We start from the raw sequence: 23,427 nt of genomic DNA on the forward strand, positions 1-23,427 counted from the left end.
AAACAGTGTCTTCTCAGACCAGTTTTTAATTCTTGTAACAGAAAGGCATGCTTACTCTCAGCTCCATTCAGTTCCAGTTAAACATAATGCACCAAGAAAACTCAAAATGCACCTTAATATTTTCCCATTATTCACTGCTTCAGTATAAAAGTGGATATCTTGATATCCTCATACAGAGCACTAACTCAGCCTGTTTCTTTGCAGACCAAAGTTTTCTAAATCTTTGTCCTTACACTGAAAGCAGAGCCAGAATGCAGTGGGAGGTTTCACTGCTTCTTGCAATACTCAGTCTACCATTGGTCTACGCTGATCTCATCCATCACTACTTATGCAAGTAATTATTTTCTTATAAAAAATGGAATTTAAAGCAGCATTTCCAACTTCAGCGTGCACTTACTATAGCCTGAAGTCAATCCCCTCCTGTAAACACTCGGGCTTACAAATGGTCCCACTGAGCTGAGTAGAGTTATTTCAGGACCTAAGCACTAATAGAGTTGGGAAAACTTGCAAACAGCTGCAACACAACCGGAAAAAACAAGGAGCATACCACAACCAGAATATTCTTCCCAAATGTAGAACAAGTCAGCTTAGATCACCTCCAGCATTACTAATTATTCACTCTGGCTAGAAGAATGGTCCTAAATATATTTTTCTGTTTGTCTTTTCATTACCTGAGTTTCTCTGCAAAAAAAAAAGTCTCTCATCATCCCCACTGCTAAGCCATTTTTCAAATTACTGCAGAGACAAGCAAGCCAGGCACGTTTAGATTCTGTATATCTGACAAATTTATTCAACCATGAAATAATATGCTAGCAATAGTAATTATCATTTAGAAGCACCAGAGCCCAAATAAAACTCCTGCCTAAGAAAACATTCCACAAGATCAGTATTTGTATGGTGCTAATTACAAGTATTATGGCAATACCTAGAATGCTTTCCAGAGCTATGGCACTATGCTATACCACTAAGTTTTAAAAGTCTTTTAAAAGACTTTAAAAAATCTATTTATGCACACAATTAGATCTTCACTACTTGAAATATGACTACCAGAAACATTAGCAACCCTAAAATCAATTGCCAATTTCACACACTTCAAAGGATTAGCCTGTTTTCAGCAGATACATGAAGGGATCTTTTAGATAAACACTTGGATAGGCAAGCAAAAACAATGTCACAGATAAAGCAAAAGATGGCCTCACAGGATAGGGCACTTTAAGGCAGATTTAATAAACAGGGAAAGCAGTTATTTAATCACAATGACAATATAAGAACCAAATCTGAAGAGGCAAATAAATAAATAACAAAGTTCACAGTCGTGACAATTCTGGATTTTGTGACAGAAAAACTAAGCCCCTCCGAATAGTTTCTTGTTCCTTCTTAGACAGATTACTTTCAGAGGCAGTCATGCTACCCAGCTATACCCAGGGATGATAGTAAACATGCATAAAAGAAGGTAAGGTTTCCAAGTCTGTGAGACACATATGTATATATAATGTCTGAATTTGAACAGCACTGAATGAAATTCAAATTACTTTCCTTAAGTCTCGCAATAGGCCTCTATCTTGCATACTAACAGTTTGCTATTATTGGAAAGTACAGAGGAATTTAAACTGGAAACTTATCAACTTCTAGAAATCAGCATTCAATTAAATCAAAACATAACTAAGTTAAGATGCTGAAAAAAAAAATAAAGTTAGGTCAAATAACACTATCTAAGATTATTTTTAAACAATGCTAAAGCTGAATTCCACAGAAGAATGCAAAACCACACTGTCTAGAAAGACTGGCTACGTAGTTCTAATATCTCTCTGGTCCATGACAATATGCTCATTCATTATGCATCAGCTACTATGTGGCTATTTAAAAATACAGTTTCAGAAGAACAATCCAAATTCTGAGAAATTGTTCAGGGTGCTGAAAACAAGCAGGGTCTAAAAAACAGCATACTCCTTGGAGTATACTGCTATCTAAAAAAAATTCCAGCTAATAACCTGCATTTCCTAGGCAACATTTTAATGAGGAATGCTGATACTTCTCTAGATAACTTGATAATATATATAATGTAGTAGGAAACACTACCTTACTAGTATATCATACATTCTACATACAGGGAGTTACATTTATGTCAGTGTTAAATAAAACATCTAGGAATGAACACATAAAATGTTTCTTAAAATAAAATGCAATTTTAAACAAAAAAGGTGCAGCAGTAACAAAAGTTTAGAGCTGAAACAATGTATTAGTCATTTAGGTATTTTGTACATTAGTCAAGTATTAAAAAAAAACAAATCCAAAGAAAAACCCATACAAAACAAAATCCACCATCTTTTCAGAAATCAAAAAAGTAATTCTAGCACTCAATTTTTTATTGTAACTGAAGAGAACTCAATTAACAGTTATTGCTCCTACCTAGGTTTGTTTCTGACATGTTCCATTAAAATTGTTACAGAAAGTCAATGGCATGAAAATGACAAGAGAGTTTACCTGACCCCATTGCTTCCCCAAGACTTAAAGCTATTGTCTGTCTTGTTTACCCAGGCTAGCTTTGCAAAAGCAAGATGACCTGATGCCCAGACACATTATCATCTTCAAGAAAGTTCAGAAGAACTAACCCCACCAAGTAGATACAAAGCGTATACTTCACTACTTTACTTATTCAGCATGCTTCAGCCACTTAACTAGCCACTGGAGAAGTATTCTCATGGATTATACACTGTAATTAAACTTACATCATCACATACAGTAACTGCTCTTACAGCTTAGTCCCCAAAACCATTCTGGCCACCTAACCACAGTCTCTCTCAATCAAACAACACCAAAGCCTTGTGTAGTCCTTCTGAGTAATGGAGTAACTTCCACACATTGATTTACTTAAAAATACACCTCACCCAATTACAGAAACTTAGTCCCACATTTTCCTCTTCTTGAATTAACTCAAGGCAAATTCCTTGGTACAATCAGTCCATGGAAGTAAAGTACAAGCATGCAGTGATAGAAAAGGCATATAATCACACTTACTCTCTCAGTATTATCTCCTGTTCTGAATGCAAGTTCCTTGCAGACAATTTATATATTCATAACTCCAAACATTTTCTAGCATGTGTTATACACATGAGCATTTGTAACAGCTGTCTAATTTTGCAAGGCAATCAAAACAGATTGAGTCAAAAAAGAGGGAGTCTAAAAGGTTTAGAATTCTGTGATCTCAATGGCTCTTATCTGCAACAGCTTTGATTCACAATACAAGGAAAGGAAAGGGGAGAAAGATGAGAAGTGATGTCCTGGATGTCCAGCTGTTCTCATGTTTTAACTGCTTGATGCCTGTAGCTATTCTTTAAGGACCAAGAAATTTCAGCAAATCACCTCAAGCAAGAATTTTTCTTTTGCTGATGTAACAATCAAACTAACATAGAAGTGTCCAATTTTTTGAAAGATCTTGGTAAACCTCAAAGTAGAAACATATATAAATGTTCAGTTCTACTTCCTCTGCATCACATATTAAGAGCACCTGGAGATCCAGGTTTACAGTTTCAACACATGGAGCAACACTGAACTGCACCTGATCTGTCAGCAGTGCCAGAAGGGGATTCACATCTCTTCCAGGTAAATCTAACATCTGCACAAAACCACAGCCTACTGTTGCCACATGTAACATCACATCATACTAGAATCTCTAAAGCACCTCTGATCTCGATCAAAACATTAATAGAGGACAATCTACTGTACTTTTTTATACCTCTTGGACACGTGAATAGTTGCTTTAGGGGGGCAATTAAAAAAGGCTGAATGCATGCCCACATGATTCTTTTCATAATTTATCAGCAATTAAATGCACACTAGATTGGGAATGCACAATAGAAACTTTGTTACTAAAAAAACCCAGCAAAACCCAAAGCAATCAACCTGCTCCACTGAAACATGATAATACATGGAACTCGGCTCAGACAAACCCAAAAAACAAACACACACACACAGAGTGAGGGAAAAAGTATATACAGGTTACAAATCAGATACCAAGGTCAACGCACGGCAGAGACAGAAGAGAATCAGACAAAATTGTGACTTTTATCTTTAACACATACCTGTTTACACAGGCTTTCCAGAAGTGCACAAATAATCAAACACATGCATGTGCATCTTTCTGTTTATACCAGATTACATAATGTGTCCGAATTCCAGGCATCAACCTTTGAAAGAGCTTGAAGCTATGAGCAAGAAATAATTATTGGGAATAAAGCTGGACTCAGTCAAGCATATGGTAACTTTCCATTAACTGATGTTGTAACTCTGAAAAGCATTTTATATAAAACTTTTTTTAAAAAATCCAAACTATAAGCATGAAGTTCAATATACAGTATCAAGTGAGATATTAAACAAAGCAACTTCCCCTTAGTCTTTTCTTGTTTCTCTTTCCTTTTCTTCCTAACTGAAATATTATGTATTTTTAAAAATTTTCAAAACTAATATTAAAGCATTTCTATTGTAACATGAAATACAATCCCTTGATGTCAATACACAATAAAGATTCCTTTCTAAAAGCATACATACAACTTATGTTGAGCATTGAGTAAAATCACCCTGTACTTGTCACTAGGGTATCTAAAACCCTTAGAAGTTTTGGAGGGGGATTTTTTGTTTGGGGTTTTGTTTGTTTGCTTGTTTTTTCTTATATGCTGTTCAACATCGCTTTCAGAGACATAAGAGAAGCGAGTTTGCCAACTTTGAGACAGGATTGTTTTCTAATCACAAACTACACAGGATGCGATGTTTACAGTGCCGTACTTGAAGCAATCTAGGATGGAAAACAGAGGCCATGATCTATCAATGCAGCAACATGCACAGCTAATGTGAGTTTCAAAACTTCATACACAAGGTTCTTCAGTATACTTGTAATTTTTCATATAGTGACACTAACCTATCATAAGTCCTGTACTATTATAGTAAGCTTGCTCCCAATTATTATTATTTTAGCACAACAGGAATGTCATATGGAAGGGTGGAGTTCATTATCACATGAGATCACAGATACTTTTTATTTAAAGGATAAAAAAAAATAAAAATGCAGTTTCTTCCCTGAGAATTCAGCCAAAATATTTCAGAAAAAAAACAACCAACAAAAACCTTCATACTATTTAATCAAGTCTTATAACCCAAACTAAGGTAACATGCTTCCTCTTCTCCCTGAGCCTGAAGCCCTCACCCTGGCTAGGGGTGCAGGAGAACCGGACCTTCCTGCCTTTGTTCCATTTTGCCCAGAATCGGCACAGTTATTTCAACCTGGCACTTTCCTTTCTGACTCATCCCAAACACACAAACAAGATTTTCCAGCGCTAATTCAGGACAGTCAGCCCATATCATTTCCATTAATTGCAACAACCAAACTGAACCCTCCCTTAGTCCAGTGAAAACAGAGACAAGGCAGCTAAAAGCTGCTGCAGTACACTACAGGTGGAGTGTGTGTAATTTAAAAAACAAACCCAAAGTATTTTTTCCTAAAATCCTCCTACATTTACTTATTTTTGTCATTTGGTATAGTAGTAGATGGTACAGTCAGCCCTAGAAAGCAAAAAAGTAAAATATTTCTTCTCTTGTCACAATAAAGTGCCATGAAAACAACTCCGTATTTCTGAAGAAAAGCACTTAAAGGAGGGAGAAGGAAGGAGAAAGGCTATTCCTGCTGCAGCCTCCTGGACACAGTTAAATGCTGCCCTTCACACAGAATTCTTTCAACATTTCTTGCCGGCTATTGCTCTTTCCTCAGGAGGTGATCAGTTTAACCACGCCAGTCTTTTTTGACTCATTTCATAACATCTTCAAACCTGCCAGAGAGCTCCCAGCGAGTGTTCCCACTTCACCCAGGACATCCTGTCAGCACCCAGAGATGCAGGCAGCTACAGGGCACTGCTGCTGAATGCACCAGTATTCACAGTTTGCTCAAAAACCCTCAGTAAAACAAAAAGAAAACAAAATGCTAATGTTGATTGTTAATTGAACCAACGAAACAAGAACATGAACACACCCAGAAAGCGAAACTTCTGGCAAAGGAAACTGGCAGGAGTTTTTATTGCATTTATAAATTATGCGGCCAGGTCATTTTTCAAGTGGCTTGAGGAAAGGCAGGAGAAAACAGACATGAAACAATTTACAGTTCAGGATCATGTCAAGCACATGGAGCTACTCAAACGCCTGCAGAAGTGCAAAAAGTGGAAAATGCTTTAATATCAAACTTTGAAACTGAGAGGAAAGGGCTGTTTCTACAGCCTGGAGACTCCAATCTGGAAACATGAGCCTTGCCTCCAGATGAGGAGAACAGCAGCAAGAGGCGATGTTTGCTCACAAGAGTGACCAGATTATAGTCTCCAACACGCACAATCAAACAGCAAGTCTTCTGGGCCAGCTGAGGGTTACTTCTGCAGAAGGAAAACATACACACAGCTAATTGGGACCACGCTCTGAATCCCAACTCATTCTTGAAGTTTACGAATCCCAGCTTCTCTTAAAGTTTATGAAACGGGAATCCTTTCCTTGCCCACTGCATACCTAAAACAACTCTGGAAGAGTCCACTTGTGGCATAATGGCTGCTGGAGCTGAGACAACACTGCTCATGTGCCTGCACCCACTTACAACTGCACTACCACTGGGGTAGCAGGGTGGAGAGCGAACACATGGAGTCAAGTGAGACAAAACCTAGCTGATCTTTTGCCAGGGTGACCTCCTGCACCCTGAGCATATGTACTCCCAGACAATTTCCCAATGGCCAGTGCAGGCCTAAGGAGGAAGAGCAACACAAAGCACTGAGAAGACAGGGCCACATCAGCTCCATGTTAAGCTCTTGTGGAACCACAGGCAGGACAGGAAGAACATGGAAAAAAACAAAACTGACCACAACACTTTAATTGATAATCCAGCAGCAAATCAACAACAGTAATGAAGCTTGAGCTAGGAGATATCTTGTTGTGGAATGGGAATAAGTAAAAAACCAGAAAGACTGGGGAAAAACAACAAAAAAAAACAACAAACAAACAAAACAACAAAAAACCCCAAACAAACCACAAAAACCCCACCAACAAACAAAACTAAAAAACCCTAAACTAAACAAAAATAATAAGCAAGTTAACTTGCTTATTAGTGGTGTTTACCTGCACCAACTGTGTGTGACAGAAGAGCACACAATGCAAGCTTAAGAAGCTACCCTTTAGGAGTGACATGCATGGTCAAAACATCCTTAACATTTCTGCTTTGTAAAAGAGAAAATTAAGTTACACCTTTAGAAAGCTGGACAGCATTCCTGAAGTCTTTACATTCCCGTTACTGGATTCAACCAATGGATTCAACAATGAATCCATCAAGACAGATTACCATTTTATTTTGAAGACCATTTTACCTCAAGGTCTTTTTAACTTTCTGAAATAACGCCTGCTTCTAAAAAGTGATGAGACGACCGATTAAAATACCCAACCTGATAGCAATACATATTATTTGATGCACACATGTCCTAGTGAAGAAAGTACAGGTCAGTGCAGGACTCCTATGTTTAAGGATCATGTCAAGCTAAGTTTCAAATGAAGTTACCCAATATTCAGAAGGATTTACCAATATTGTTTTAATATCTATCTTGTAGGGATCTTGGAAATTTAATCTAAAGGGTATAGACTCATCTTACTATTTCCCTTCATGCAATACAGTACATAAAACACAAACGTTTTTAAAAGTAGCTGGGCAATCAGTTAATTTTGAGAATTAGAAGAGGGAAAAAAAAGTGCATGGACCTACAGCAGATTAATAGGGCCTATCTCACACCCTTCCACAGGAGCCTTTGGGGGGTGGGGTGGGCAGGAAATCCTTCTTGGCCTGGAGAGTGATTCCATGGCCTCTTGCATGAGAGCATACCAGCTTAGTTACTTCAAATTCAATATCAATATTTTCTGGTTCATCTCTCTGCAGCAAGGTCTCTGATGTCAATAACAAGTCTTGCTTCAGAACACTGAGGTGCAGAGTGCCTACTGGACCCCATTTACCAAGGAAATGCAGTTTTAATATTTAAGCCAGGATCTAATCAGACTCAACATTCTGCAGACATTTTTTTCACAAGCATTGACACAAAGGTTGACTTTGATGAGTAGCACATATTTTGGCACAAGAAAACCAGCCACCTTCCTAGGAGGAGGAAGCAAATTCAGACCATGTAGGACCCTTCTAGTAATGAGCCTGCACTCCAGCAGTACTCAGTTACAATGGCTTTGTCTACCAAGAACAGTCTAGCAGAGTCTGATCTGATTATAGGAACTGCAGATAACGTTTAAGGACACTTAATTTAGTTGGTCTTCTGAATGCATACACCTTGTTTTACATACAGAGCAAGATTATAGCAATGTATCCGAAAGAGCTGCTATAGTGAGACATAGAGAATTGATAAGCAAGACTTCTGTTGAGCACTCTCTGCCCTGTTTTTCATGTACCTGTTAATTAACAGTTATAGTAACATGTCCTCAGTTGGCTGTAGAAACTATTTACCTTTATGAGGATAATGCTACACCACATTTCAGCTTAGCAAATATATTCCCAACCTTGCACTGATTTATGCATAACTTTAAGCTGTCCAAACACTGTATGCCCCTTGGACCAGCTCGTATCTTATGATCAAAGAGTGCGCTCAGCTCAGAGCTCAGACTACAATCTCCTCAGGGCCCCTTGTTTCTACACCCATGCAACCACCTATTTTAACCTTTGGGCTTCAATTATTTATGATCACAAACTACCATAATTTAGTACTTTAGGAATATATGTAACTAGGAAGCTAAACTGAAAAAAAAAGGACAATAAAAGCAAACAGCAGCAACATGCCTCAAAGATTTTGCCAAGTATGTAATATAGCTAGAAAAAAAAATCTATATATACTCTTAACTGGCAGACACAGTAATACAGTAGATAATGAATACTGACAATCACATATACCACAGAGATCTGTCAATGTAAGGAATTCAAACTATTAACAGAAATCATATGTGAGTATGAGATGTAAAAGCCAAGTATAAGAGAAAGAACGAAAGTAACATAGACTATTTTATTTATATAAGCCAGCAAAGGAAGTTAAAAGATGTCTTTTACATTACAGGACACAAAGAAAAAACTAAAACCAGTAGATGCTGGATTTACCCAGCCCATTAATTAAAAAGTTCAGAAAATGTGGAAGAAATATATATGGATAGTTAACAATACAAGCCAAAGAACCTACAATTAAGGGGTTAAACAAAAACTAGTATGTATTCAAAATGAATACAGTCATTAAAACAAGCAGTCAATCCAAAAGCAAGAAAAGTAAAGAAACAAAACAAAACGGTATTACTTCCTCTCTTGAGTCCCTGACAATCAGTGGGTGAGGAATCCCAGATCACCAGCTGTGGTCTTCAGCCAGTACTCCATCCTGCAAGCTGTCAAAGTCAGGCATTTCCAGACTTTAGATGGTGAGGTGCTACAAATAACCAGTAGCAGCAATGGTCACCTCCAGCCCACCATTAGCAGTGATGATTCTTGGTTATGCCATGAGCCGGACACTGAAACAGTTTGGGTATCACAAGAGCAATACATCTTACAGTCTGAAAATCCCCAATTGAGGTGGCTAACCTAATCAGATGCTGTCTCATATTAAAACAGGAGTTAATTTGATTCAGTCTTAAGGAAGGGAGAGTCAGGAAAGCAGAGAAGTCATGGGAACCCAAGAACAATGTCAGCAGGTGGCAGGAACTACCAAGCTTGCTACCAACAACTGGGAATCCATCCTCAAAACCTTAAAGGAGAGAGTCATCCTTCTGCAGATGTCAAATGGACATTTCTGAATGTCAAATGGACATTTCTGAATTGTTCCAAGTCTTAGGTTAAGTTAGACAGGACTGCTATGTTCACTCTTCCACCATCAGCCTGCCAGGGGTCCCTCTCCCACCCACAGTCCTAAGATGCTCCTTGTCTTCTAAGAGATGAGGAAAGCCACAGCACTGTAGGAAAAATGATCACATAGCCCCTTGTGCCATATTGCAGTCCCTAAGTTATCATAGGCTCACTGGGAACTCCATGTGAATTATTATTTTTTTTTACTTAATTTACCAAACTAAAAAGAACCCTTCTAATCCTAGGGGCTGAGAGCTATTGTGTTAAACATCTCACTCTTTTCACCAAGCATCTAACAAAGAAACTATTCATCTTCTACCATCTTCCTACCGCCCAATAGCTAGCCTGTAATCAGCCTTCTACCTTCTCTCAAGCATTATCTGGAGGTAAATTTAACTCCAATATATGATAACTGTAGTAGCTGCCAATATACTTGATGGCCTCCCAATCTGCCTCCTTTTTTCTGCTTGCCACCCACTGAGCAAGCCTTAGAAATACCTTCAATTAAATGAAGACAATATTAGGAAAATGGCTCATGCACCATTAATATTTCACTTTATCAAAATAACTTCAGTCTAATAGTTAAGTGCTATTATTTAATACTGCTTCTCCAGGTTGGTAATTACTATGTGAAGGGAATGAAAACAGATGGATACAGGAGTCCAGTTTGTCTCTTGTATGCTACTCCAGAAGGCTTGACATCACTAACTTTGAAAACAATTCTATTTGAACAAAATATTATGCACCACTAGGAAATGGATTTAATGAGTAGTAGTGTGCCCTGGTTTGAGCTTGTATACAATACCAAAATACAAAGTTTCACAAAAAGTCACACACACAGAAGTATTAGTAATAACAGCAATATAATTATAAGAAAAATATTTTATTTTGTAGTATTTAGAACACATCAAATTTGATTTTGATATAAGCACTATACTTCTGCAGTCATGGGATAAGCAAGAGTATTTTTCTTAAAAGGGCCTTTTAAATGCAGTTTTTATCAGTCTACTTTGTTTTGCACAGTTTGAGGGATTGTATTTCCCTTAGCCTGTCTACAAAGACTGCTGTAGACATACATTCCCTAATAATAATTATGCCTTCCAGTGACTAATTCCAGCACCTACATTAGATTGACCCTTACTGCTCATACCAACTTTCTGTAAGTTAGATTTTCTGGACTACGCATTAGATGAAGCAAGAGTTTCATGTGAAGTGCTTTCATAAATTTTCATTGTTCATGTGCATCTTATGTCCACCACTGGAAGAAAGAACTCAAAAAAGCAGCCAGCCTTTTTCATTTAATATTAAGAAAAACAAATTTGAAAAGCTATTATACATAGGTATGCCTGGTGAAGACTACTCAGAGACAGCATTATTAATATTTTCTGCATACATCTCATTGTATTGAATGATTACAACTGTTATTCCTTATGGAATCTGATCTTAAGAGGAAAATACTATTTTAGTCCTGCACCAACTAATGACATTTTCCTGATTTTTAACTACTGACAGAGAGTCCTTACTACAATAATGGCAGGGGGAAGAAAATTTGATTACTGTTGGAAAAAAAATACTAAATAAAAACCAAAATGCTTTAAAGAATTCTATTACCTTCAGTCAATAGTATTATCTGGAATAGAGATACGAGTAAATGCATTACACATGTAATCCATTTGTGGAAAACAACCATATCCTCTGTAAGAGATCAATGTAGCATTTAACAGGCTAAGAATTTCCACAGAAAAATCAGACTTTTCTTAATGCACAAGATTCTCTGGATTTCTGAGCTATGCCTCTGCTTATTTTAAGTAATGACAGAAACATCTAAGAATTAGAAAGGTACTTACATACAACTAAAGCCAAGCATGCACTCTCAGAAGGAATTTCAGCTATTTACTGTTTAAGCACAAGCAAGTAATTTACACTGCTGCTACATGTACTGCAGTATGCCCTACTTTTCCTCAACTCGGCAATTCTTGCACATTAAATTCCTCCTATATCTACTAAGTTTATGAAAAAAATCTCTCTCTAGAAAGAACATAAAATTGTACGTTCTAAGTAATCATTATAAAGCTTTGGTTACTCTCTGCTGTCACCTGAGAGAAGAAAGCACAGTAACTTTAGTAGGGGAGACGAAAGGTAATGCAGAGTGGGGCAAACAGTCGAACTGACGAGTATTTAAAGTTATAATAGTTGTTTTGGCTAATAATTTCAAGAGCTCCCAAAACAGAAACAACTCCCCCAAAACCACCCACAGCAAAGCATTTCTTCATTCCCTTTAGCTTTACAATGCATATTATTCCCATAATAAAATGCTCCTTGGGATTCATACAAAAGGTTATCACACAAAGGATAAACAGGAGCTACAACTATGTAGCTTTAGTAAAGCTTTGTATTGGTTTTGCTTATGTCATTACATGAGCAAAACTGGAAAAGGTCCCAGAAAGAGTGAGAAGCATAAGGAAGTTGGCAAAGAGTACGCAAGCAAGCTCAAGTACAAAATCACCTTAGTAAGCAAAGTGGGTGTGTGAAGGGAAAACGGGGGAGGGGGGTGTGTGTGTGTGGGCCTTATAAAGTAGGAAGTTACAAGTACTAAATGGCCAGCAACATAATGAGCATGGGTAAACGGAATCTCAGAAAGACGGGCATTGAGATGTACAGATAAAGCTGCTGTGATGGCAAGTTATACACTATCACCAGGTTTAAAATTAAATTGGTCAAACATTTGAAAAATTAAATAAGAAAACATGGTGTATGTGATAAACTTTAACATTAGGATTACAAATAAATGGCCTTTTCCCCTCTGAGAAAAAGAGCTGCTTGGAGACAAGCAGATGATGTTTTTCTTTTATTTTTCTTTAACTTTCTTCATAAGTATTGAGTTAAGACGAAAAAGGTTAAGAACCAATAGCGGGGAAAGGAGGAAGCCAGGAGGAAAGCTTCCAAGAGAGCTGAAAATAGCAGTCTACCACAGTGACTAAGGCTGTGTCTCCACTTACAAGAAGGTGCATGTTTTACTGCATCATGAGTAAGGCGTGGGTCCTCCTACAGAAGCAAAGCAGAGCAGAAGCACTACAGGTTTTACCATGAGGTGAGCCTTGGGCACAAGCCTTTACAGCAAGCCCTGCTAGAGCCTAATCTATCCAAATCTAATCTGTGCTCTCCAACCACATCTGACTTATGAAAGGTATCATTTCTTTCTGACAACTTTGCCCAATTTTGTCTCTGCTTGAGATTTTAAAAGTTATCATGCACTACTACTAGTTTATAACACAAAAACAATTAGACATTGTCACCAGTAACAGTGTGATCATCTACTCTTGCAAAAGACTGCCACGGGCTATCCAGTAACTCTCTATGTTCGGCTGTGTGAACATCCATGTACTACATAAGTGCCTTCATCAGAGGTGAAATAAAGTTCCGTCTTATTATTCAAGTTATCCATGTCACAACCATGAATGTGTAAAATGTTCTGCAACACAAATGGACAAAGAACCTTACATTTAATCAATTAAAGGATATAGTAACTTTGAGTATCCTTTTGTGCTCTATCAGCATTATTAACATTTCTCCACTTAAAGTCAATTCTACAGGCCACATGTTCAAATATATATCAGGGTTATTATTCTACTTGATCCCAACACACCAGCAGGGCCATGGTGAACAAGGCAGACACTGATCTGAAGTAATTAACATGTTTCATTCTCTTCTCAGTATACCCCAACTATTTTTATAAAACCTTACCCAAGAAATCACTAGGACTATGAACACACATATCAGGGTATTTCCTTGCTGGGCATTCAAAATGACTCAACAATTAAAATAACGTTTTCCACCTTTTTTTTTTTTTTAATTAAAACAATGAAACTAACTAAAGCCATTTGTAATTAAGACTCCCCTTACTGATACATTGCCAGTCTTCTAAAGAATGCAAGTATGAAGAAAAATAATCCTATTTTTTTTTCTCTCAAGCATGTTGTATTACTATATTATGAATGTAGGATTCTATAACATGTCTTACATCTTGATAAAATGTTGCACACACAAAAGTCCAGGAATCATTAGTACTGAGCACTAAAATCTCAAACAGCTCAGCAGAAGCCCTTACAAAAGTCATCTGGATCATAAGCCATGTTAATGCTAACCAAACAAGTGGAGTACAGACCACTCCTCATTATGACATATACAGCCTACACTTAAGAGTCTCCCACGCATAGGAATGACAAGATAAAAGAAGGAAAATTACATTTTCCTGCATCCATATACAACAAACAACATAATATGAGAATTTGAAAACACACAGACAATGCATTCATTCCAGCAGGAGAGAGCCTGCTTTCCAGGATGACTGAAGTAATGCAAAGTCACTGTCAATCAGCTGTCCTGATAAGATAGGGAGTTTTAGAATAACATAATGACCTTCCATTTTACAGAGATGCACAGAAAACCTGCACTTCTGGGTTTGACATAAACATAATCATTGCAGCAGTGACACTGCTCCATGAGCACGTTCAGTTCATTGCTTTAAAGGTTAATTGTAGCCCAGCTGAATTTACCTGTGCAGACATCTTACTATGACTGTGAACATACATCTTTCAGCATAAGGTGATGTTTCCTTTGAAAGCATATATATAGAAATCCCTGACAAAATGCTCATCTAAAAAATATAAAGCCCAAACAAAACAAAAAACCCAATCCACCAAACTTTTTCAACTGTCATCTCAGTTTAAAAAAAAAAGTGATTATAAGCAGGGAGCATTTTCCAATACTTCTGTTTTAAACTATTTTACCATGATAGTGTGTTTGGTCACTACTTAAAAAAAAATTGGATGAGACAAGCATAGCGAAACCTGCCTTAAGAACAAAGACCATCTTATCCTCTTAGAATTTTTAACCTTAGATTTACTAGGATGCTCAACAAAACTACCTAAGCTGCATCATCGCATACAGCTAGGAAGTCTTAAACCAGTTTTGAGCTCTTACTATTTTACTAAGTTATTCATGGAAAAAAAGAAAAAATGGAGAAATTTTCTTAGATGAAATACTACTGGCCAGATTTAAAGATCATCACTGAGCAGACAGAATACACAAAAATACACAAAAAATTTTAGTTTAGAATGTGAAAAAATATAAAAATGTTAACAATTAAAGAGGCTTAGTAGTTGATGTGGAGAAAGAGCTTGTTATTAAAACTCAGATTCAGCTGCATTATATTCATTACACTGAATGATGTGAATGTTTCAATGGCACTTTCCTGCTTTCATAGTTATTTTCAGAAACATTCAACTGTGGAAAACATTCATTCTTTTTACAAGGGCCTGTAGCGATAAGATGACAGGAAACAGTTTCAAACTTAATGAGGGTATATATGAAGAAGAAATTCTTTACTGCAAGGGTGGTGAAACACTGGAAGAGGTTGTCCAGGGAAGCTGTGGAAGCCCCATCTCTGGAAGTGTTCAAGGGCAGGTTGGACAGGGCTCTGAGCAACCTGATCTAGTGGGAGGTGTCCCTGCCCATGCAGAGACCCAGAAAAACTGTGAAGTCATAAAAAAAAAAAACAAACCAACCAAACAAACAAAAAACCAACAAACTTAGGAGATTCTGAAATTACAGAAACATTAAAAAAAACCCACAAAAACCCTCGACACAAAAAGCAAGCATTGTGCTTCCAATAACAACAACAAAAAAACCCAAAAAAACCAGAGCATGTCATGACAACACAAATGAGGTAAGTTTGAAACTTGCTACTGTCTGTGGCAACATATAAGTAGTATCTTTAATCTCAAGGGCAGCACAGAGACTAAAAGTATATTTAAAAAGCTGAAGCTACTAGAAGACGATATCTAAACAGAAGCATAAGATGCTTTTTTTCTGATATCACAACATTTGAGAAGTTTGTTCAAACTCTCAAGTTTTTAGTAGGCCAATTTTAAAGAAATCTGTCTTAGACTTCTAGCTCCACATTAACAGTAAAATAACCTCTCCTTTTTACAGGATAGGTTCTCAATGAATTTGCTCTACTGAGAAACAGTGTTTAAAGTTCTCATCAAACATCAGTAAGATAGTAAGGCTAGGTCTTTACTAAATTCTGAGAATAAAAAAAAAACACTGTAAATGCAAACAGAAATCACAGATTAAGAATATAATTTTACAAAAATCACTGTATCTGCCCTTAAAAGAAACATGATATTACTACTTTTTCAGTGTCTAAACTATTTATATCAATTCAAAGATAGCAGGAACTGCTAAACAACAGCAATTGTGATGGGAGAAACCTACCACTTTCATAGTAGAAAAATTAATTTCCAAATATAATTAGGTGCCATGGGGAAAAAAATCCTGCCTTTACTGATGATTAAAACATTTTAAGTGCAGAGTTTGAAAACTAAAAAAGCTTATGTTAATATAAACAGTAAGTCCACGTGATCAGAGACCCTGCCGACAACAAGGCTCCACAGAACATAATCTCCTTGTTCTAATTCAGTGTTTAACTCCACTGACCACGTAAGTACAGTTTTCAGAATGCCAACCACAAACAATCTAACTTTATGTGTACCTATGAACCTCAAAAACCCCATGAAGTATGAAATGAAACAAATTGTGTAATCAAACTTCATTAACTCTTTCTGAAATTTAACACTATATACTCTTCTATGATACCTAGGAAGAACAACAAAATGTGAAAGTAGTTTCTCACTGGTTTGCCCTGAAGTATTTATCTTTACAGAAGGAAAATGAAACTAAACATGCCTATCACCTGTCCCATGATTCTCAATTATTCACACAGAAGGTTAACTTCAAAATGGATAACATACTTGATAGCAAAATTAACCTCTCTCTCTCCATGCAAAATGCTCTAGCTAAACGTGTTTTTTTCCCCACAACATAGGAGCTTGGCCAAGACCTGAACCAAAACAAATGAAAAAAATAATCAAAAACCCAAAGCCTGCATAGATAAAACAGCAACCTTCACAGTAAGATTAGGAGAACACACCCTGTTCTTACCATTCCAACAAATATACAACATAATGGTGTATTTATGACTGAGGAAAATAATCTTACATGGGAAAAACACAGGCATTCTCCACTTCCTTAAGGCCCATCTCCCGTGGATAAGAAACATACAGCTGTACTCTTGAACCCATAAGGCTCAGAAACTAGGCCATTCTTCTGCTTAAGGCACTGAACGAAAGAATTCTTGTCAGATACTTTCTCCCACGCCCCCCCTGTCCAAATAAAAACCATGTGTTCTTATTGTGCAAAAGCAAATCCATAAGGAAAAAAAAAAAGGATGAAATTAAACACGGTATAATTATTACTACCCCAACCTGACCACTCCATTCCATCCTCTTATCTCTTGCTTATTTTTTCTTCCCCTTTTGAAATGCAGCTGTTTAGTAGCCTCCCCCATCAGGAAGTCATCCTTAACCACTCCCACTTCAGCTGGCATCCTTCCCTCACTAGCCTGCAAATGGGTATGCAAGTGTCAACATTATAATTACTTGTATGGTAATGTAGCAAATAACATGATCATAGGTCACTGTCATATTACCTTAAAACTCTCTTTGCCATCTCAATCATTCCTGTATGGGACTGGCTAGGTAAGACAAACCACAATTCCTACATTCCTCCTTGACTCTGGCTGGTGTTATCATCCAGCACTCCTGCTTTCTTTGTTCCTTTCTTCCACCATAAACATGCAAGATATCTGCAGCAGAATAAACCAACTTTCATATGTCTAAGTACAAAGCAAAATAATCCCTTAAAACTTAGCTAGACAGATGGAACCACAACACCACAGTAATACCTTCAACTGACTACCAAAAAAAACCAACCCATATTCTTATGCCTAAGAGGTCCTTATGTCAGAAAAAGCAAACTACAGCACTTATTTCTATCAATTTTACTAAAGCAAGTTGTACACAGCTGACTGTTGACTCCAAGTCTTTTTTCATACAAAGCTTCCTAAACCAGTTAAGAGAATGTATTACCAACATACTTCTTTCTTTTGCTTTAATTGAGGAAAACCATTCGCCAATTTAATGATATGATACAATATGAAGGGGAAAAGATAAAAGCCCCTCTTTCCTTAATTAATACCAACTAATTGAAAACAAAAGTGCTACTCTAGCTCAAAGCTTTTGATTCCTGTCCCTCTTCTCCTCCAGTCTCAGCAGAGAAGAGCAGCTCAGTTCACCCGAACTAACCCCAACTGCAAGTGTTTAACACACTGAAACATCACCTACCACAGCCTATGTAAAATGTATCAAGACAAAACTGTCAATAGTTACATGTACAAAACACAAGAAATGACTGGTTTGCATACTACTCTAAACTCCCATTTGAAAAAAAATAAAGCTGCTAATAACATGAAAATAATCTGTACTGCCTCCACACATTAATTTCCCCAAGTTTCCCAATAAGCCATTCAATAAGTGTTTGACAATCATATTCTGTTTCCTTAAACATAGCTGTCATGAAAGAGAAAATTTCCAATGAAAAATATTTATGGACGTATGCCAGAAAATGTAAACATAACACTGGGAGACACAAAGAATAGCAAAAAGGAAAAAAAGAAAAAAAAAGGTGTGAATTTTTATGACACAGACCTATCAGTTACTCACACACTGACTGTTTCACAACCACTGTTTCCCTCCACCTGTTGTTTGTCCATTGCTGGCAGTCCTGGTACCTTTCACTCCAGCTTTCTGATAAGACATTATCAAGTAATCTGCTGCACAATCTTATCCCTTCTAGACTATTTTCAAAGGGCATGGTAGCATGAAAGGCATGAAGAATTATGAAAATATACACTTTTTCACCCATCTAACCAGGAACTCCCATAATTCCTCAAGGAAGGTATATTGCTATGATAGGTACTATATCTAATTATTACTGTTATGTGGGTTTTTTTTCCAAATGATAGAATACATACTTGCATACTTGCTGAGAAAAGCCTACATTCAAATAGAAAATAAATAAAATTTCAAAGAACACTGCAAGCAGCTGCCAAGAGACAAGGGGTGGCAGCGGTGGGTAGTTCTCCATGATTTCATGTGACGACCTCACGCCATGTGCAAAGTACAGCTGGACACATACATAAGTTTGTACTCAGAACCATCAATCAGTTCTATCTGGGATACAGAGCAACAGTCTGTCCCTTGAGAGTCACACAATGGAGCAGCATTGCCGAGATGGCCACGCGTATGAGACTGAAGATCACCATTAGCTGCAGAACCCGGGAGAGCTTTGCTAATATATGTTCTCTGGAACTGGAAAAATGCCCTACAAAGATGGATTTATTTATTTATTTACCAGGCCAAAACTACTCATACTTAGGCTGCTCTATAACTCCTCACTCTTTCCAACAATTTCCCTTTAGCTGCAACATCGTACCACCTCAGTTACTCAGAGCTTACCAGCTAAACTTTGCGCGCTGAGATCATCAGCACAAACCCTTCCCCAGTCCATTCATGTTTACTAGAAAGAGGACATTAAAATGAATTTAAGAGTCTCACCTTGCCCTTCCAGAGTCCATTTTAAATCAAGGAATGCTAGTGTTTGGGAAGTCAGGAACAGGCCACCTCCTTTTCCATCCCCCATACGCCACTTTAGCAAAGGTCTCATGTAAGGGAGACCAGAGGTAGCAAGAACAGCTTCCCAAGGCTCTCTGACAGGCAGAGGTGACAACCTCCTTGATCTCTCTGCTCCAAAACCTAGCAGACACCATGCCAATAACAGCACTACAATTCTTTTGTGCAGATTTAGGAATGTGTCCTGGTTACTACTACATGGCTCTTTACTGTTTATCTGACTGGAGGATTATATTCATTAGTATTAGGTTATAGACTGAATCAGAAGCAAATGTGTAATTTTGAATATTCGGATACTCTTTTTTTTAGACACCCAATACACTCTCTGAAACAGTACAAATAAAACCAAATAATGTAAGAGCACTAAAAAGTAGCACAGTATTTTGTAAATGAACTACTTATACCTTAATTGACGTTTTCATTCTATACAAGTTGATGTTTGAGAGTATTTCCATCTTTGTTGTGTAAATGTACTCCCCAAGTCTTAATTACTGTATTACTGGATATATGCATAAATATTTCTTATATCTTCCTATCATCTCTCATTTACATTCCTACATAGATTTGAAACTCAAAAGTCCAGGAAAAGTAATGACAGATCAAATGCATCTAAATACACTTGCTTTAACTAGTAACCACACTGACACTGCTACGTCAATTAAATTTCCACTGAGGGACCGATACTAAAAGCTCATTGTAACAAGACACCACACGAGAGTTTCACTTCTTTAACTATATTATCTCATTTCTGTTAACTTTGTTTTCCATACCCTCTTCTCGCATTAATTTTTCATTTCATATAATTCAGTAACCTATTCAGCAGTCACTGCTGCTTTGGCATGTACAGTAACAAACATTATGAGCTTCTACTGTTGGCCAGAACCTCTATGGATTGATGTAATACAAAAAAGCATCTTCTTCAACCCATTTCAACCCACCAGGCCATCCTCCTTCGTTTCTTGCCGATCACTTTCCACCCAACTAGAAGTTGGGTGCAACTGCACGTGTTAAAGTGTGTATGACTACTTTTTCACTCCTGCATCTTCTGGACCTTCCCAAAGGCAACAAATGGTATCTAGCACACATTCCAAACATACCTCTTTTAATATTGGTCCCCTCACGTAAGATAAAATTTCACACCTCTCTAACCCGCCTGGACGCCTTCCTGTGTGATGTGCTCTAGGTGACCCTGCTCTGGCGGGGGGGTTGGACTAGATGATCTTTCGAGGTCCCTTCCAACCCCTATGATTCTATGATTCTATGATACCTATTTAAATCCTCATCGCTAATGGACGAGACACGGTCCAATGTTTTAATATTTCTCAGGTACACTATCATAACCAAGACAGGATTTTTTTTTTCTGCTGGAAGACCACCACAATGGAGAACAACGCTATAATTCTACCCCATCAAGTCCGGGTGGAGCAGAGGAAGACCACAAAGATGTTTAAACAGAGCACAAAGGAATATACAAACAGTCAACTCGGGGACAGCCTCAGACATAACACAAAGCAAAAAGAGAGCCAGGAATACAGTAACAGCAACGCTGGGGAGCACCACCTTTGAGGTGCAAACCAAACAAAGAGCGAGTACGGCTGAATCCCAGAAGGCGAGGCAGGGCCGAGTGCCAGGCAGTTAGAAAAACCCACAAGTGGGTGCCCTACCCAGACGCAGGGGGTGCCCGGCGCGGGGATGTGTGAAGGCCGGGCCGCCCGGCCTGCCGCCCGCGGGGGCTGGAGGCCTCTCCCCGGCGGGGGACCGCAGCCAGTTGCGCCTACAGCCACCCGCTCCAGCCGAGTACATATAAGGGCAGCCCGGCCCAGCAACGCGCGGAAGGGGCTGCCCGGCCGCTCTGCGGAGCCACCGCCGCCCGCCGACCCTGCGGGAGGCCCGGGGCCACGGGCGGGCTGGGGCGACGTGGAGCCCAACGCGCCGGACCCGCCCCGGCAGCGCCGCACGGAGGAGCCTGAGGGGCGGGCGGGCAGGCGGCGGGGCCGGCCCGTCGCTGGGGAGCACCCGGCCCGGCGGGCGAGGGGACGGCGGCGGCCCGCCCAGCCCTCGGGCACCCGGCCTGGGCAGCACGGCAGGCCCAGCCGCCGCCGGGTGCCGGGCAGAGGCGGCTGCGGGGGGAGCGCCGGGCGGGGGCAGGGGCCTGCAGGAGCGAGGAGGGGAGGCCCGGCGCGGCACTCACGTTCTCCGTGTCCCGCTCGTTGACGGTGGGCAGCGGCGTCCGAGTGGACATCTTGTGGGCCGCGGCGGCGCCGCGCCCGGCGCGCCGAGGGGAAGGCCGCCCGCTCTCCTAGGCCGCGGCGGAGGCCGCCGGCAGCCGGGCGCACACGGCGGGACGCGGGCCTCCTGCCGCGCTGCCGGCCCCGCTAGGGGCCCGGCGCCATGGCCTCGCCCTCCCGGCCGACCCTCCTCCGCGCTGCCGCCCGGCCGGGCTCGGCTCCGCGCCGCTCGGCCACCCGCTCCTCCTCCTCCTCCCTCCTGCCCGCTCAGGTGAGCGGCCGGCAGCGCAGGGGGGCCGCGGCGCCTCCTCGCAGCATCCGGCGGCGGCACCGACTCCTCCTCCGCCTCCTCCTGCCGCCGCTGCCCCGCGCTCCCTGCCCCGACTCTCCCCTCCCCTTCCCTCCGCCTCCTGCTCCCCGCCCCTCCGGCCCGGCCCGGCCCCGCCGCCAGGCTCCGCCGCCCCGCGCCGCAGGGAGAGCCGGGCGGGCGCGGGAGGGCGGCCTCGGCCGGCACCGGCGTCCCTCCCGCTGCGGCAGCCGTCACGGGTGGGCCCTGCCGGGGTGGGGGCGGCCGGGAGGGCGCGCTGGGCCCGGGCCGGGGCCCGGGCAGGTGTGCTGCTTCGTGAGGGAGGGCGAAGGCGGCCCTGGGGGCCACGGGCGATCCCCGGGAAGAGGCCAGCGGGGCCGGGGGAGCCCCTTGCTTCGGGAGCGCCCGGCCCCCTGTGTGAGGGACGCGGGACGGGGCCCGCTGCAGCATGGAGAGCGGGTTCCCCCGCGGGCTCCCCCTTGGCCAGGAGTGGGCCTTGGGAAGGGCGGGGGGGGCATCCCTGCCCTCCTCCTGCGGAGCTCCCAGGCCACAGCTCGGAGATTTTCCCGAGGCTTCTAAAACCCTGTGTCAGCGTCTGTGGACATCAAGTCCGTGTCTTTGTGTGCCTGAGCCGGCCAGCCTCCTCTATCCGCTTGAAGGTGACATCGGATCAAGGCGACTCTGTGCTCGTGTCCGACCAGCACGTAAAACTAGAACCGTACACACAATTTTGCCTTCAGAGAAATGACTAGTGTTTACATAGCAGCAGCTTTTGCTATAAAACCAGCCAGACTCCTCACCAATTTCTAAAATTAATCTGTAAAAATAAAATAAAAAACCCCTAAACATTCCCTGCGCCAAAACCAAAAGAAAAAACATTGTGCCTGAATTTCCATTGCAATATTTTGACATTTTGTAACTGAGGCTGTAAACATCTTCATAAATGCTGTAAACACAGTCCTTGTCCTGAAAGCCTTTCCTTAGGAAAAATACTTTGGAAGGCACTTGATGGGTTTTATGTCCATCTTCAGGAAGCCTTTATGTGCTCGTGAAAGGGCATGAATTGCTATTTATTATCTATATTTATAGGCAATATGCATTTTTAGGTAAACACACAAAATATTTAGTTCTGGCTATGTTAGTTGGTCCTGTGATTCAAGAGGTGTCCCCAGCTCCTCAGCCAACAGTGGAGTTTTCCAGGTGTTTCAGAAAACAGCTCTTCCTCTTTTTGATGCAGGCATAGGCAGAAAACATCCCCGTGTTGTACGAGCAGTGTGACTGGACTTGTTCTCTGCACATTCAGCATCATGCTGCTCTGAGCATGCATGATTTGTCTGGCTGGAATGACAGAGGTTCCCAGCTAGACCTCAGCCCAGAGCGTCCCAAATCCTTGCAATCCTCTCTGAGCTCCTA

General features: G+C 40.4%; 1 protein-coding gene across 9 annotated transcripts in view; it reads right to left on the reverse strand.

The window, feature by feature from the left end:
• The window catches only part of MARK1 (microtubule affinity regulating kinase 1), a 55,525-nt gene extending 33,456 nt beyond the window's left edge, over positions 1-22,069 (reverse strand). For 5 of the 9 annotated variants that reach the window (XM_051613742.1, XM_051613743.1, XM_051613740.1 and 2 more), the window contains exon 1: positions 21,671-22,067. In XM_051613742.1, the coding sequence (XP_051469702.1) occupies positions 21,671-21,721 (51 nt within the window). In that variant the 5' untranslated portion in view covers positions 21,722-22,067. Of the gene's footprint in view, positions 1-21,670 lie in introns of all 9 variants that reach the window. The other 4 variants (XR_007888919.1, XM_051613748.1, XM_051613746.1 and 1 more) reach the window with 2 other exon arrangements.
• Between the last annotated feature and the right edge of the window lie 1,358 nt (positions 22,070-23,427).

Source organism: Apus apus, chromosome 3 (genome assembly GCF_020740795.1).
Source record: "Apus apus isolate bApuApu2 chromosome 3, bApuApu2.pri.cur, whole genome shotgun sequence".
NCBI lineage: Eukaryota > Metazoa > Chordata > Aves > Apodiformes > Apodidae > Apus > Apus apus.